At 40.9% G+C, this 17,495-nt stretch overlaps 1 protein-coding gene across 1 annotated transcript in view; it reads left to right on the top strand.

Moving 5' to 3' along the window:
* The first annotated feature begins 4,788 nt into the window (after positions 1–4,788).
* The window catches only part of LOC128698618 (N-chimaerin), a 98,626-nt gene continuing 85,919 nt past the window's right edge, over positions 4,789–17,495 (top strand). The window contains exon 1 of the mRNA XM_053790961.2: positions 4,789–5,042. Coding sequence (XP_053646936.1) covers positions 5,027–5,042 — 16 coding nt within the window. The 5' untranslated portion in view covers positions 4,789–5,026. The remainder of the gene's footprint in view (positions 5,043–17,495) is intronic.

The following is a 17,495-nucleotide window of genomic DNA, read 5'->3' as shown; positions in this document are numbered from 1 at the left end:
AGCCCCTAGCTTACAAACAGCACAAAGAGACTAAACAGCCCCTAGCTTATAAACAGCACAAAGAGACTAAACAGCCCCTAGCTTATAAACAGCACAAAGAGACTAAACAGCCCCTAGCTTACAAACAGCACAAAGAGACTAAACAGCCCCTAGCTTACAAACAGCACAAAGAGACTAAACAGCCCCTGGCTTACAAACAGCACAAAGAGACTAAACAGCCCCTAGCTTACAAACAGCACAAAGAGACTAAACAGCCCCTAGCTTACAAACAGCACAAAGAGACTAAACAGCCCCTAGCTTACAAACAGCACAAAGAGACTAAACAGCCCCTAGCTTACAAACAGCACAAAGAGACTAAACAGCCCCTAGCTTACAAACAGGACAAAGAGACTAAACAGCCCCTTGCTTACAAACAGCACAAAGAGACTAAACAGCCCCTGGCTTACAAACAGCACAAAGAGACTAAACAGCCCCTGGCTTACAAACAGCACAAAGAGACTAAACAGCCCCTAGCTTACAAACAGCATCCTCAAATCTATTGATAAAAAACATCTATACGAAAAACAGTACAGAATGGGTCTAATAACAAAGGATCTTACAAAACGTTACTCGTCAGTACTAACCAATCTAATAAGGAGGACCAAAAAACTGTATTATGAAAACAGATTTCATGACATAAAAGGCGATATGAAAAAGACCTGGAAAACCTTATCTGAAATTCTAGGATATAAAAAGCTGTCACAAAACAGAATGACTAACTTAACTAAACCAAAGACCCTCTCCTTCAGCAACCCCTCAAGGAAGGTTTCTTGATGTTGGTGAGGGGCTCTTGATTTAGGGAATTGGATCTGTGCTCCAGTTCCCCGAATTAAGCCTGAATGCCTTCCACATCCCCCCCCCCCAGGCGCTGTATAATCTTCCGGGTTTAGCGCTTCCCCCTTGATTATAATAATAATAATAATAATAATCTCCTTCAGCAAGCCGATACTGCCAACAAACTTAATGTCTTTTTCTCTACCGTAGGAACAAAACTAGCACGTAAAATCCCAAGCTCAAACATTCAACCAAAAGACTACCTCACTGGCAACTATTCTAATACTCTATTTTTAGCCCCAACAAACCCTACAGAAATCTTGCTTGTCATCAAAACACTAAAGAACAATGCAGGAAACCTAAATAGCTTACCGCCACTCATGTATAAAAAAGTAACTTTTCATGTGTTACCTGGAGTTTAAAGTGTGTGTGTGTGTGTGTGTGTGTGTGTGTGTGTGTGTGTGTGTGTGTGTGTGTGTGTGTGTGTGTGTGTGTGTGTGTGTGTGTGTGTGTGTGGTGTGTGTGACTCAACAATCAATATTTGCACCAATAACTCATTACAGTTGTGACCGGGTGTGGAAGTGTGAATTGCTCATTACTCTATAATTTGTTCATGATTGTAGCCAAAGTATAAACGTAAGTAACCATTCTACAGAATTCATTACCTTTGTAACTTGTGAGCTCATTACCTTTGTACCTAGTTCAGCTATCAAAACTTTGGGGGCCCAGTCCCTGGACCCATTACGTACCTCTGTAATCTGTAAATACCTTTGTAACTTGTCATGATTGTGACCAGACTTACCTGGAGTTCATTACCTTTGTAAATTGTGAGTTCATTACCTTTGTAAATTGTGAGTTCATTACCTTTGTAAATTGTGAGTTCATTACCTTTGTAAATTGTGAGTTCATTACCTCTGTAACTTGCTCAGCTATCAAAACTTTGGAGTCCAGTCCCTGGACCAATTATGTACCTCTGTAATCTTTTGACTACCGCCCACAGGATGGGTATGGGGTGCATAATAAACATATTAAACTAAAACTAACTACCTGGAGTTTACCTGGAGAGAGTTCCGGGGGTCAACGCCTACTTCTCTTTTCTCATTTACATCATGACTTACCAAACGCATCTAATCTCCTTAAACCCATTTTATTTGCAGATGGCACAACTTATGTCTTCTCTCATCCAAACCCAACCATACTAACAGACACTGTAAATGCTGAACTGTTAAAAATATCTACTTGGATGATTACCAACAAACTTACTCTCAATACAGACAAAAGCTACTTCATGCTTTTTGGAAACAGCTTCAAATGTACAGTTAAACATATTGAAAAATGGTTCACCTATTTCTAGACAGATGGCAAATTGTTAGGTCTCCACCTTGATTGCAATCTCAAATTTCAGACACACATAGAACAAATTTCCAAGAAAGTCTCCAAAACAGTAGGCATCCTTTCAAAGATACGGTACTGTGGAAAATTACATTTATCTGAATGTATCATTATGTACATAACAGTAAATGAACAAAGATAATTATTATTTATCAGTTAGACAAGTAGGAATTTGGGACACCTAGGTCGCAAAAAATGTCCCCCTTCGATACCTACCACTGTCATATCCACAAGTTGCTCTGGACCTATTAATTACAAATGAAAAATACATCACCAGGAATGCTGGTAAATATATAAATTTGTGGACTGTATATTAAATTAATAAAGAATTATATATATACACATTTACATAACAGAAGGAAAATATATCTTAATATCACTCACCATTTTGACTGGAGATTAATGTGTCATGTACAGGACCCCCCCCCTTCTGCCTACATTTATGAAAAATTTACTGGCCAGAATTTAAACATAAATTAGACAGCTTATCTGAGGTTCCTGGAGTTGTCCTGTCCTGTCGCCTGATACTCAGATTATGCAGGAATGCACATCCAACAATTTTGCCTCTTATTTGAGAGGTGTCAGCCCAATTTTAACCTCTAGAGCACGAAAATTCTTCACATTAATCACTAACGTTCTGTTCAATTCAAACAATAATGGCGACTGTCCTGCGCAGGCGCAGCTTCCCGTTTTCTATGACATAAATATTATTAAATACAGTATGGCCATCTATTTACATATAACTACTGTATTTCTGGAAAATATATACAGTATTTTCCACAGGTACTATGTACCCCAGTCAGCTCTTCTAGTTTTGTACCACTCTCTCATTTACCCTTACCTCACCTATATGCTATTTGTGCATGGGGCTCAACCACAGCAAATCACCTTAAGCCTTTAATAACCAGCAAAAAGCTGCAGTGCGATTGATTATACTAACTCCTGCATTAGACAACACACTCCACCTCTTTTCTAGAGTCTTAACTTGCTTAATATACAAAACATCCACACTTATTATTGTGCCTACTACATACACAGAACACTATATTCAAATGTAAACCCTCCTCTCAAACTCCTTGATAACTATAACAGAACACACAACCAAGAAGGAAATAACTCTTCGATATCCCTCATGTCCATCTCTCCCTATGCAAAAATGTTAGCACGTAAAGGGCCCGAAGATCTGGAATTCATTGCCAGAACACACTATAGGACTCCTGTCTGCAAATCAATTTAAGGCCCTACTAAGAAATCATCTCATCGCCCAAAATTAACCAGACGAACCGTACCTAATCACTACCAGCTACTCAAAAGCTACTCATATTGTGATGATGAATGCTCATCCAATTACTACTTCAAAATTTGAATGTCTAAATTTCATTGTTTCAAATAGTACTAAACTGTAATACATCATATTGTAAGTTGTTTTAAATTGTTCATTTGTAATACTGTAATCTTTATAAACTAATTCAATAGTGTAATAATTCTCTATTAAACTTGTTGATTCGCCGGTATTCTCCCGGCCCGGGCCTTTTCCAAGTGGTGGCCCGGCCTTGGCTCCTTTCTAGGGAGTGTCTGAGACCTAAGTCTCCCATGGGAGGAGGCACAAGATAAGATAAGATTTCGTTCGGAATTTTAACCCCGAAGGGTTAGCCACCCAGGATAACCCAAGAAAGTCAGTGCGTCATCAAGGACTGTCTAACTTATTTCCATTGTCCCCCAGGATGCGACCCACACCAGTCGACTAACACCCAGGTACCTTTTTACTGCTAGGTGGACAGGACAACAGGTGCAAGGAAACGTGTCGAAATATTTCCACCCGCCGGAAATCGAACCCGGGCCCTCCGTGTGTGAAGCGGGAGCTTTAGCCACCAGGGTAAAGCTCTGTCCCCAGATTAGATTTTGCCACCGAAGTGGCTAGTTTATTGTGCACCCCATATCCATCCTGTGGACGGTAGCGCGAGAGCATATGGATACACCAGGCCTAGCCACATTCCCCACCCTCACGGGCTCATAGGGAGAAGCTAGGCCTCTCTGGTCTGCCATCCCCGTCCCAAGGGGGCTAATGGGAATGACAGTCTTGTGAGCTGAAAGCTCTGGCTCAGGCACCTACCCTACCCTAGAAGGGCTGGGCATGGTGTCGATTTATTATCTACTAGACTTATCAAGTATTACCTGATAGAATATTCAGTTCTCTTTTACTCACTGTAACTCATCTAATGACCATATGAACTGTTATTGCCTTCCTAATGTCAAGTTAATCTTTAAGTTGGCCCGAAATGCTCTGCATACAAAAGGGCTTTTTGCATGTACACCCAACTATTATATTCCTCTGTACAACCATATATCATGTCAAAGTAAACATCTTAATCTTAATTTTAAGATTTTATTTCTTCTCAAGGTTAAAATGTTTAATTACAGTTTTGATTAGTTAAGTACAAAGAAAGTCCACTTTCATTCCGGGGTCATTCCGGGCAATGTCGGGGTAATTTACACAATATATGATAATTGTATTTATGTGTACCTGTGCCTAAATAAACTTACCAACATAATGATCCATTGGTGGATGATACAGGTGTGATCCTTCAGGCCCATCAACCCAACACTCACACCCCCACCCTGACCCCCATGGACGTCAAGTGAATACATAGTGACGTCAGAGTTGAGTGTGGGTGGGCGTGGGAAACAGCTAATGGGCGTGAGTACCAGCTGGTGGCCCCCCAAGGATGATAACCCCTGGGTTATCCTGCCAGAGTGAGCTGATAACCCCTGGGTTATCCTGCCAGAGTCCTCCAACAGAGAGTATTGTGGTGGGACGGCCATGTCCTCACACAACAGTAAGTACTCGATACTCCAAGAAAAATTAAATTATGTTGTTTGACTGTTGGATTATCCAGGTCTCCAAGGCTCTTGATCCAAACAGTCAGATCTGACCTTCTCTTTCCTTGGAAAGAGGTCAGTGGAAATAAGTCACTCTTGACTTATTTTAGTTATCCTAGGTGACTTATTTGGGTTATCTCAGGTAATTTACCCTGTATGACAATTGTACTTATGTCTACCTGAACCTAAATAAACTTACAAAGTACAGTTATCATATAGTGCAAATTACCCAGGATAACAAAATTAAAAAAAAACCAAGTGACGATTTCCGTTGGTGTACCTATGTGTACCAATATCACTCTTGCTTCCCATTCTCCCAGATGCTGTATGGCCCCTTTGTGTTTAGCACTCCCACCTAAATTCAATTTTAATATTAAGAATTAATGTGCTCTCAAGAGTATTATCCAAGACAGCTTATAGACCAGGATAAACTATAACAACTTACCTGGAGTTTACCTGGAGAGAGTTTCGGGGGTCAACGCCCCCGCGGCCCGGTCTGTGACCAGGCCTCCTGGTGGATCAGCGCCTGATCAACCAGGCTGTTGCTGCTGGCTGCACGCAAACCAACGTACGAGCCACAGCCCGGCTGATCAGGAACTGACTTTAGGTGCTTGTCCAGTGCCAGCTTGAAGACTGCCAGGGGTCTGTTGGTAATCCCCCTTATGTGTGCTGGGAGGCAGTTGAACAGTCTCGGGCCCCTGACACTTATTGTATGGTCTCTTAACATGCTAGTGACACCCCTGCTTTTCATTGGGGGGATGGTGCATCGTCTGCCAAGTCTTTTGCTTTCGTAGTGAGTGATTTTCGTGTGCAAGTTCGGTACTAGTCCCTCTAGGATTTTCCAGGTGTATATAATCATGTATCTCTCCCGCCTGCGTTCCAGGGAATACAGGTTTAGAAACCTCAAGCGCTCCCAGTAATTGAGGTGTTTTATCTCCGTTATGCGGATATTATTAATAAACTGGATATTATTAATAAATAAGTAAACTTTATTTAGGCACAGGTGCACATAAGTACAATTATAATAATAATATCTTTATTTCTACATGTACAAGGTATACAGACCATAGCTGACATCAATGACATACTACTACATAGAAAGCCGCTTGTTATGCAGAGCATTTCGGGCAAATTAGGTCAGTTTTGTCCCAGGATGCGACTCACACCAGTCGACTAACTCCCAGGTACCTATTTTACTGATGGGTGAACATTATCAACCGGTGTAAGGAAACACGTCCAATGTTTCCACCCCTTCGCCGGGAACCGAACCCGGACCCTCACCATGTGAAGCGAGTGCCTTTGCCACCTGGCCATGGGGTCCGGTGTGTAAATTACCTTTCTGGATAACCCAAAAAAAAGTCAGGCAGTGATTTAATTCCATTGGAGTCCTTGACTTATTTCCATTGGGGTCCTTGATGAATGTTGAGGACAGAGTAAAGCAGCTAAAGTTAAATCATATTAATAAAATTACTCACAAGCATTGTCTAGAATATCTTTGGCAAGATTGTGAACTAACACCAGTATGGTACTAGAGGGGAAGTGAATACAATTTTGTAGTATCTAGTATGGTACTAGAGGGGAAGTGAATACAATTTTGTAGTACCTAGTATGGTACTAGAGGGGAAGTGAATACAATTTCATAGTACCTGGTATGGTACTAGAGGGGAAGTGAATACAATTTTGTAGTACCTAGTATGGTACTAGAGGGGAAGTGAATACAATTTTGTAGTACCTAGTATGGTACTAGAGGGGATGTGAATACAGTTTTGTAGTACCTGAATTGATACAAAAACCTTTTTTGTATCACTTCAGGTACCTAGGTTCATCCTTAACCCTTAAACTGTCCAAGCAGATCTACGTTCACATGCGTAGTGCTCCAAAAGTAGATCTACCTTTTTTTTTTACATATTTTCAAATATAACAAAAAAAAGTAGATCAAAGTTTTTTTTTTACACTTTTTCAAATGTAAAAAAAAGAAAAGATCTACTTTTTTTACATACTTTCAAATGTTGAAAAAACGTAGATCTACGTTTGGACAGTTTAAGGGTTAATGTATCTTTAATTACTCTTTTATAGAATAACTGAATACCTTCAGTATACAATACAATTTTTATTTCTTTGTAAAGGATACATTGTGTGATTTACATTTTATTAAGTGTTGTTAACCCTTTCAGGGTCCCCAGGCCCTCTCCCAGACTTGTTCTTAGGGTCGCCCAAATTTAAAAAAAAAAAATCTTATGAAAAGATAGAGAATCTTTTCTCGATCATAATGACACCAAAAGTATGAAATTTGATGGAAAACTTTCGGAATTATGCTTTTGTGAAGTTAGCGGTCTCGACGATATTTACGCATCAGTGATTTTGCCCACTTTGAGCCCTATTTTCAGCCAATTCCAGTGTACTAGTCGACAAAAATCATAACTATTTCGCTAGAACTCCATTTTTTCTATCGAATGAGTACAAGAAACTACCCATTTACCGATTTCAACTATCCATTACAGTGGTCAGAATTTAGCAATTTTGCCAATTTCACACAAATTTCAAAAGATGGCAATTTCCAAATAGGGTCCAAAATAAACAAGAAAGACATTCCTGGCACTAAAATAACATTTCCTCTGTTCACTAGTCACGTCCCCACACCCCTCTTACATTCTTTTGCTGTCCACTTTGAATTTTTATTCTCACAAAAAATAGAAGATTTACTGTTATGCAGACTACCGCATTAGTGTAGAAATGGTATAAATAATATCAGCGCACTTGTGAAAGGATATTGGACTCACCAGTTGATGTGTATTGGATGCGTAGCATGATTTGTTTACTTTTGAACTTTGGCAAAAATCGAAGATTTCTGCTACTTTGAGCTCAATTTCAAGGTACGTACTTTTCATTGTAAAACCAATCAAAATCGTCTCAATTTCTGTAATATGTCTTCCATTCTATAAAATGAGACCAGGAAAACTAGAATACCATCGTAAATACCATGTGAAAATACAGTGCAAAGTCACTGTTTTAAACCAAAAACACTGTCAAATTTTTTTTTTCTCATTTCACACTGTGTGCTGCAGGATTTTTCTTTATACTGTGCACACTGACCACATAGACCCATTCTTTCATATGCAGGCCTACCTACTTTCTCTCACTAGATTTGAGGGCGCTAGAATTTAGGCGTACTAGTATGTCAAAAACCTTGGTGCGTAAGCCGTACTAGTGCATCGGAATCCCTGAAAGGGTTAAATACAAAGCCACTAACATGTCTGAGCATTTCAGGTGAGCTGACCCTAATGCTTGCACACGACTTAAAACTAAACATAGCTTATAGAGTGGTAAATTTTAATTATTCATTACTTTACCTTATTACTAAAGTCAGGTAGCCAAAAAATTTTATAATTAATAAGATTTATAGTAGTGAGTTAGCACAAAACAAATATCAGTACAGTATTACAATTAATACAATTCACAATGCTACAACAGTACTGTTTTAAACATGTACATGTATTAATGTTTTAAACTGATCCAGCAGTCCTAATTTTGGGGGGATTTTTTGAGTCGTAAACCAGTTAAATGATTTAGTATTGTGTTAGTATGGTTAATTTTTTGAGACCAGATGAATTTTAAGTATAGCCCTAAATTGATTGGCAAGTAGGAGACCTTTTGCTGGTTCAGGCAGTGAATTCCAGATGTGCATTGCATTTTTGCAAAGGGTGAGATGGACACAAGGGATGTCAAAGAGACTTTTGTGCCTTGTATTGTGCCTGTATGTTTATCTAGTAAATGGGTGAGTGGAATTAACTTATGAGCTTAAAATACAATATAATATAATATAATACATATAAGCTATCTGAATATTATTTCAGCCGACAAGAATACAGTGGTCCCCCGCTTTTCGTAGTTCCCGGCAATCGTAAAATTCGCCAATCATAGAGGTATTTTCGTATAAACATGGACTCGCTTTTCATAGGTTGACTCGCGAGTCGTAGTTCGTCCGGGACGCGTACCCACGGCGTGAGCCAGGGTGGCAGCCAGTCTGGCATTGTTTACCAGTGAGCGAAGGTCCCCTCACGTGCTCCAGCGAAATATTTCATAATACAGTGGACCCCCGCATACCGGACGCATCGCATACCGTACAATCCGCATACCGGACGCTTTGATCGCAAAAATTTTGCCTCGCATACCGCCCAAAAACCCGCTCACCGCCCTTCGTCCGAGACGCGTCCAATGTGCGGCCTGAGCCACGCTCACATGTTCCGCCGGTGGCATTGTTTACCAGCCAGCCTCCGCGGTAACATCCAAGCATACAATCGGAACATTTCGTATTATTACAGTGTTTTTGGTGATTTTTTCTGGAAAATAAGTGACCATGGGCCCCAAGAAAGCTTCTAGTGCCAACCCTACAGCAATAAGGGTGAGAATTACTATGGAGATGAAGAAAAAGATCATTGATAAGTATGAAAGTGGAGTGCGTGTCTCCGAGCTGGCCAGGTTGTATAATAAACCCCAATCAACCATCGCTACTATTGGTGGTACAGCTGCTGCTGCTGCTGTAGCATCGTCTGCTGCTGCTGTAGCATCGTCTGCTGCTGCTGTAGCATCGTCTGCTGCTGCTGTAGCATCGTCTGCTGCTGCTGTAGCATCGTCTGCTGCTGCTGTAGCATCGTCTGCTGCTGCTGTACCACCGTCAGCTGCTGCTGCTGCTGTAGCATCGTCTGCTGCTGCTGTAACATCGTCAGTTGCTGCTGTAGCATCGTCTGTTGCTGCTGTAGCATCGTCTGTTGCTGCTGTACCACCGTCAGCTGCTGCTGCTGCTGTAGCATCGTCTGCTGCTGCTGTAGCATCGTCTGTTGCTGCTGTAGCATCGTCTGTTGCTGCTGTACCACCGTCAGCTGCTGCTGCTGCTGCTGTAGCATCGTCTGCTGCTGCTGTAGCATCGTCTGTTGCTGCTGTAGCATCGTCTGTTGCTGCTGTACCACCGTTAGCTGCTGCTGCTGCTGTAGCATCGTCTGCTGCTGCTGCTGCTGTAGCATCGTCTGCTGCTGCTGTAACATCGTCAGTTGCTGCTGTAGCATCGTCTGCTGCTGCTGTAGCATCGTCTGTTGCTGCTGTAGCATCGTCTGTTGCTGCTGTACCACCGTTGTTGGTGTGGCTTATTGAGAATACCAAGAAACAATTAACCCCAGAGGATTTGCCACCCAGGATAACCCAAAAAAGTCAGTGTCATCGAAGACTGTCTAACTTATTTCCATTGGGGTCCTTAATCTTGTCTCCCAGGATGCAACCCACACCAGTCGACTAACACCCAGGTGAACAGGGAAAATGCCTGGAACTAGTGCTCATATTGGTGAATTTAGAGCCAGCAAAGGTTAGTTTGAGAGATTTAAGAATCGTAGTGGCATACACAGTGTGATAATGCCTGTTCTGGAAGAAAATACCAAACAGGACCTACAGTACTCAGGAGGAAAAGGCACTCCCAGGACACAGTGTCTCATCAGTCATTGCTACATCTTCAATAAAGGTAAGTGTCATTTATTCTTCATTTAGTAGAGTAGTACATGCACAATATATATTGTGCATGTACTACTCTACTATTGTGCATGTATCCTTCTCTTTGTGTGTAGGAAAATGTATATTTCATGTGGCAAAATTTTTTTTTTTCATACTTTTGGGTGTCTTGCACGGATTAATTTGATTTCCATTATTTCTTATGGGGAAAATTCATTCGCATACCGAACATTTCGCATAACAGCCAGCCCTCTTGCACGGATTAAGGTCGCTATGCGGGGGTCCACTGTACATGTATTCCATTTATTTTAGTGCTTGCAAGTACTAAATAAGCTACCATGGTTCCAAAGAAAGCTCCTAGTGCCAAGCCTGTGGTAAAGAAGGTGAGAAATACGATTGAATTTAAGAAAACCATCATTGAACAATATGAAAGTGGTACAAGTGTGGCCGAACTGTCTAGGATGTATAAGAAACCCTACACAACCTTATGTTCCATAGTGGCCAAGAAAAATGAAATAAAGGATGCTGTTGTTGCAAAGGGAGTAACTATGCTGACAAAAATGAGATCACCAGTACTGGAAGAGGTTGAGAAGTTATTATTGGTGTGGATAAATGAGAAACAATTAGCAGGAGATACTCTTATGACTTCGTTTATTTGTGAAAAGGCTAGGCAGTTGCATGAAGATTTGGTAAAAAGAAATTGCCTGCAAATAGTGGTGAAGTGAGTGAATTTAAGGCCAGCAAAGGCTGGTTTGAGAGATTTAAGAACCGTACTGGCATACACAGTGTGGTAAGGCATGGTGAGGCTGCCAGTTTGGACCACAAGGCGGCTGAAAAATATGTGCATGAATTCCAAGAGTACATAGAGGCTGAAGGACTGAAACCTGAACAAGTGTTCAATTGTGACGAAACAGGCCTCTTTTGGAAGAAAATGCCAAAGAGGACCTTCATTACACAAGAGGAAAAGGCAATGCCAGGACACAAGCCTATGAAAGACAGGCTGACGCTAATGTTCTGTGCTAATGCTAGTGGGGATTTCAAAGTGAAGCCATTACTAGTGTACCATTCTGAAAATCCCAGAGTGTTCAGGAAAAACAATGTTATGAAGAGTAAATTGTGTGTGTTTTGGAAATCTAATAGTAAGGCATGGGTCACGAGGGAAATTTTCGTCGAGTGGTTCAGTGAAGTGTTTGGCCCTAGTGTGAAGGAGTATCTCCTGGAAAAGAAATTGGATCTCAAGTGCCTGCTAGTAATGGACAATGCACCTGCTCATCCTCCAAACTTGGATGATCTAATTTTCGAGGAGTTTGGGTTCATCACAGTAAAGTTCTTGCCCCCGAATACCACTCCTCTCCTCCAACCCATGGACCAGCAGGTTATTGCAAACTTTAAAAAACTCTACACAAAAGCAATGTTTCACAGGTGCTTGACTGTGACCACAGACACTCACTTGACCCTAAGGGAATTTTGGAGAGAAAACTTCAGCATCCTCCACTGCATAACCCTTATAGGTATGGCTTGGGAGGGAGTGACTACCAGGACTTTGAACTCTGCCTGAAGAAAATTGTGGCCAGATTGTGTCGACAAGAGGGATTTTGAAGAATTTGGGACTGACCCTAATGAGCCTATGTCTGTTGTAAAATCAATTGTGGCACTGGGGAGTTCCATGGGGTTGGATGTGAGTTTGGAGGATGTGAAAGAATTGGTGAAAGACCACAATGAAGAGCTCACCACTGAGGAGCTGCAAGAGCTTCAGCAGGAAGAGCAACACATCGCAGCTCAGAATCTTGCTGCAGAGGAGGAGGAAGAGAGATGGAAGAAGGTGCCTTCTTCAGAAATTAAAGAGATTTTTACTATGTGGGGTAAGATGGAAAGCTTTATGGAGAAACATCACCCTAACAAGGTTGTTGCAAGCCAGGTTGGCAACATGTACAGTGACAAAGTCTTGGGCCATTTTAGGGAAGTGTTAAAGAGACGCCAGAAACAGAGCTCTCTCCACAGTTATTTTGTGAGACAGGACTCCAGTGACTCTCAAGGTGGTCCTAGTGGCATTAAGAAACAGAGAAGAGAAGCAACCCCAGAAAAGCAAATGGTACCTGAGGTGTTGATGGAAGGGGATTCCCCTTCCAAACTATAAACAATCCACTCTCTCTCCTCCTCCAGTCTCCCATACACTAAGAAGAATCTCCAATAAAGGTAAGTGTTATGCTGTTAATGTTTCATTCATCATTTCCCATTGTATTGTTTATGTACTACATGCATATTTCATGTTAAAAAAATTTTTGTTTTAATACTTCTGGGTGTCAGGAACGGATTAATTGTATTTACATTATTTCTTATGGGGAAAATTGATTCGTAAATCGTAAATTTCGTTTATAGTAACGGCTCCAGGAACGGATTAATTACGAACAACGAGGGACCACTGTATATGTAAATAGTTAAGCACACGTGTAAGCACACCTATGGCAAGACAGTGATAGAGTGAATGATGATGAAAGTTTTCCTTTTTTGGGTCACCCTGCCTTGGTGGGAATCAGCTGATGTGTTAATAAAAATAAAAGAAAAAGCACTGTTTACTCTGAAAAATTCTAGGTATGAAAGCTTTTTGTGGCCCTAATACAGTGTTATTCACTAATTTTTGCAAGAGAGCCACTTCGGTTAAACACATTGGTTGAGAGAGCCGCAGCTACTGCAAGTTAGCGTAACTCAACTAAATTAAGTAGTACTGAGCTGCTAGTGCAATATAGTAAATGAGAAAAATTAGACATGGTAATATTAGCCTGCATATCTTGTTATTAATAGCGGCTCGCGAGCCGCGCAATGAATACCACTGCCCTAATAGGTGAAGGCATCAGGTCATCCTGTATTGTTTGGAGAGACTAAGGTCACCTGTGTCCTTTCATCCACATTGCTGGTATTGATATACCATGGACCCTCGAGTTTTGTAATTAATCCGTTCCAGAGAGTCTGACGAAAGGCAAAATTTACGAATGGTGATACCATTTTCCCGATAAGAAATAACGTAAATCCAATTAATCCGTTCCAGACACCTAAAAGTATTAAAAAAAAAATATTTTTTTATATTAAATATAGATTTACATACAGAAAACAATGAGACATCAAGTATAAAACAATAACATCACACTTACCTTTATTGAAGACTTGTTGGTGTGTGGAAGACACGAGGAGGGGAGAGGATGGAGAAGTTACACTATTGTCTGGAAGGGGAATCCCCTTCCAGAAAGACTTTAGGTACCAAGTCCTTATCCGGGGTTACTTCCCTTCTTTGTTTTTTTAATGCCACTAGGAGCAGCTTGAGAGTCATTGGACCCCTGTTGCTCAAAAAATTGTTTCAGAGAGCTCTGTTTCTGGTGTCTCTTTAAAATTTGCCTAATATGGGACAAGACATTGTCACTATACATGTTATCAACACGGCTTGCAACAGCTTTGTCAGGGTAATGTTCCACAAACATTTGCACCTCATTCCACTTTGCACAAATGTCCTTTATCTTTGAAGAAGGCACCTTCTTCCATCTCTTCCCCCTCCTCCTCTGAAGCAATTTCCTGAGCTGTGGTCTGTTGCTGTTGCAGATAAAGGTCTTGCAACTCTTCAGTGGTTTACTCTTCACTGTGGTCCTCCACCAACTCTTCCACATCCTGGCCACCCACATCCAACCCCATGGAATTCCCCAATGCCACAATAGCTTCCACAACTGGCATAGGGTTGTCACAGTCAGTTTCAAACCCTTCGAAATCTTTGTTGAGGACACAATCTGGCCACAATTTTCTCCAAGCAGAGTTCAAAGACCTGGAAGTCACTCCCTGCTAAGCCTTATCTATAAGGCCTATGCAATAGAGGATATTGAAGTGATCTTTCCAGAACTATCTTAGGGTCAATTGAGTGTCTGAGGTCACATCAAAGCACCTTTGAAACATTGTTTTGGTGTAGAGTTTTTTGAAGTTTGAAATGATCTGCTGGTCCATGGACTGGATGAAAGGAGTGGTATTAGGGGGCAAGAACTTCACTGTGATGAAACTAAACTCCTCCACCATTTGGTCATCCAAGTCTGGAGGATGAGCAGGAGCATTGTCCATTACCAGGAGGCACTTGAGTGGCAATTTATTTTCCAGTAAAGACTTCACGTTGAAATCCCCACTAGCATTACCACAGAACATGAGAGTTAGCCTGTCTTTCATAGGCTTGTGTCCTGGCAGTGCCATTTCCTCCTGCGTGATGTAGGTCCTCTTATGGCATTTTCTTCCAGGATAGGCCTCTATATAGTCCTTGAATTCCTGCACAAATTTTTCAGCTGCACATTTGTCAGAACTTGCAGCGTTGCCATGCCTTACCACACTGTGTATGCCATTATGCTTCTTAAATCTCTCAAACCAGCCTTTGCTGGCCTTAAATTCACTAACATCAGCACTTGTTCCAGGCATTTTCTTTGAGATCGGCATGCCACTGCCTTGCCTTTTCACAAATTATCGACTGCATAACACTATCTCCTGCTAACTGTTTTTGGTTGATCCACACCAACAACAAATTCTCAACATCTTTGAGTATTTGCAAACTTTTTTTGAGAGCATATCTACCCCTTTCACAACAAAAGCTGCCTTGATTTTCTTTTTCTTTGCCACAGTGGAAGTGATGCTATATGGGGCTGCCCATACATCCTGGCAGGATGGGCCACACGCATGCCACTTTCATATTTTGCATTGATTTCTTTCTTGAATTTTATCGCATTTCTCACATTCTTTACCAAAGGGCTGGCACTAGAAGCTTTCATTGGGCCCATGGTGGCTTATTTAGCAGTTGCAAGCACAACAAAGAATGGAATATTACGAAATGTATCATATGAACGCGTGGGGTGATGGTCACTCGCCAATAAACAATGCGCCACTGACTGGAAATGGTGTGTGGGGTGCTTTTGTATGGCACGGATGATGGGAGGCCGCTCATATGCGTTCTGGATGATGACGAATGGCAAGGCAAATTATGAACCGCGAGGCTATGTTTTGACGAGAAAAGTTGTTGAATAGTGAAATTTACGAAGCGCGCGTTTTATGAAACTCGAGGGTCTGCTGTAACTTCTACCTTCACAAGGACTCAGAGAAATAAGTGACCATCTTGAAGTTTATTGTGTTATCATGGGTTAATTTAAACAGATGTTACTCTATAAGACAGTTGTAAAAATCTAAACTGGTGTAAAGAACTTAAAAGTTTCCTTGGGTTAAATCAGCATGAAATAAGAAATAAGAACCCTAGTGGAAATGAAGATTAAATTTTATGTGATGTACTTTATCTGTGTTCCCATAACTGTGTGCCCTTAAGATGACTGTAAAAATTTAATGTGTATACAACCTAAATAAACATATTACAGAGGCACATATTAAATTGAGGGACTTGGCCCTAACATTCTGTTGTTGAAGCAAATTACAGTGGTATTGAACTATTAACATGTTCAGGATAAGTTGTAATGAAGTACGTCAATGAATTAACGAAAGAATGGACAGGGACTTGGAACTGTGATCCATGCATGTAGCAGGCCCAATGCTGTAACCACACAACCACAAAGCTAACCTAGAGTATACCTGGAAAGGGCTTTGGGGGTCAATGCCCCTGTAACCCGGTCTGTGACCAGGCCTCATGGTGGATCGGGGCCTGATCAACCTGGCTGTTACTGTTAACTGCACACAAACTGACATACAAACCACAGCCTGGCTGGTCAAGTACTGGCTTTAGGTGCCTGTTCAGTGTCGTCTTGAAGACAGCCAGAGGTCTATTGGTAATCCCCCTTATGTATGCTATAAGGCAGTTGAACAGTCTTGGGCCCCCAACACTTATTGTGTTGTCTCTTAGTACTCGTGGCACCCCTGCTTTTCATTGGGGGGATGTTGCACTGCCTTCTGAGTCTTATACTTTCATAAGGAGTGATTTTCATGTGCAGATTAGGTATTTGGTATTAAATTGTAAAATCATCCTATTATAAGCTCTTTGGCTGAGTGGTTATAGTTTCTTATTTACAGGTTATTGATCATTGCTTATAGTATTGAATTTGTTATACAAGTTTGTTGATAGGCTAATTACAATGGTTATAAATTATTTACAGTTGTCAAAATTAGGATATTTTTCCATAATTACTGGTAACACTTAAATACATAAATAATTTAGTGCCACATGATGCATAGTTTTTTACAGAAATAGTATAATAACCTATGTGATATCTCGAGATATCTTATTATTAAAAATAAGATACCAGATATATTAAACAAATTTTCTAAATTTGCTTGCAACAGATAAGTGAACTGTAGATATAAATCTAAATGCACATCTGTAAACCCTTTTGAGGATTAGTTCCCAGGCCTTTTGTGTATCCATATGCTCTTGTGCTACTGTCCACAGGATGGATATGTGGTGCACAATAAATTAGCTGTTTCAGCAACAGAAATCTAAAAAATCTACTGTACATAGTTTTTTTTTTCTATTGATATATTCATTCAGGATGAGTGATGCTAGTTGCACAACAAGAAATTTGTAATTCACTTGAATGTTAATGTACAAAAGATAAATTACTAAATTGTCATGAAGATAAGAGAGAGACTGAGAGAGAGAGAGAGACTGAGAGAGAGAGAGAGACTGAGAGAGAGAGAGAGAGACTGAGAGAGAGAGAGAGAGACTGAGAGAGAGAGAGAGAGACTGAGAGAGAGAGAGAGAGACTGAGAGAGAGAGAGAGAGACTGAGAGAGAGAGAGAGAGACTGAGAGAGAGAGAGAGAGACTGAGAGAGAGAGACTGAGAGAGAGAGAGACTGAGAGAGAGAGAGAGACTGAGAGAGAGAGAGAGACTGAGAGAGAGAGAGACTGAGAGAGAGAGAGACTGAGAGAGAGAGAGAGACTGAGAGAGAGAGAGAGACTG

This window comes from Cherax quadricarinatus, chromosome 8 (assembly GCF_038502225.1).
Source record: "Cherax quadricarinatus isolate ZL_2023a chromosome 8, ASM3850222v1, whole genome shotgun sequence".
Taxonomy (NCBI): Eukaryota; Metazoa; Arthropoda; class Malacostraca; order Decapoda; family Parastacidae; genus Cherax; species Cherax quadricarinatus.
The sequence above is the reverse complement of the archived record's forward strand: the minus strand, read 5'-3'. Positions and strand labels throughout refer to the sequence as shown.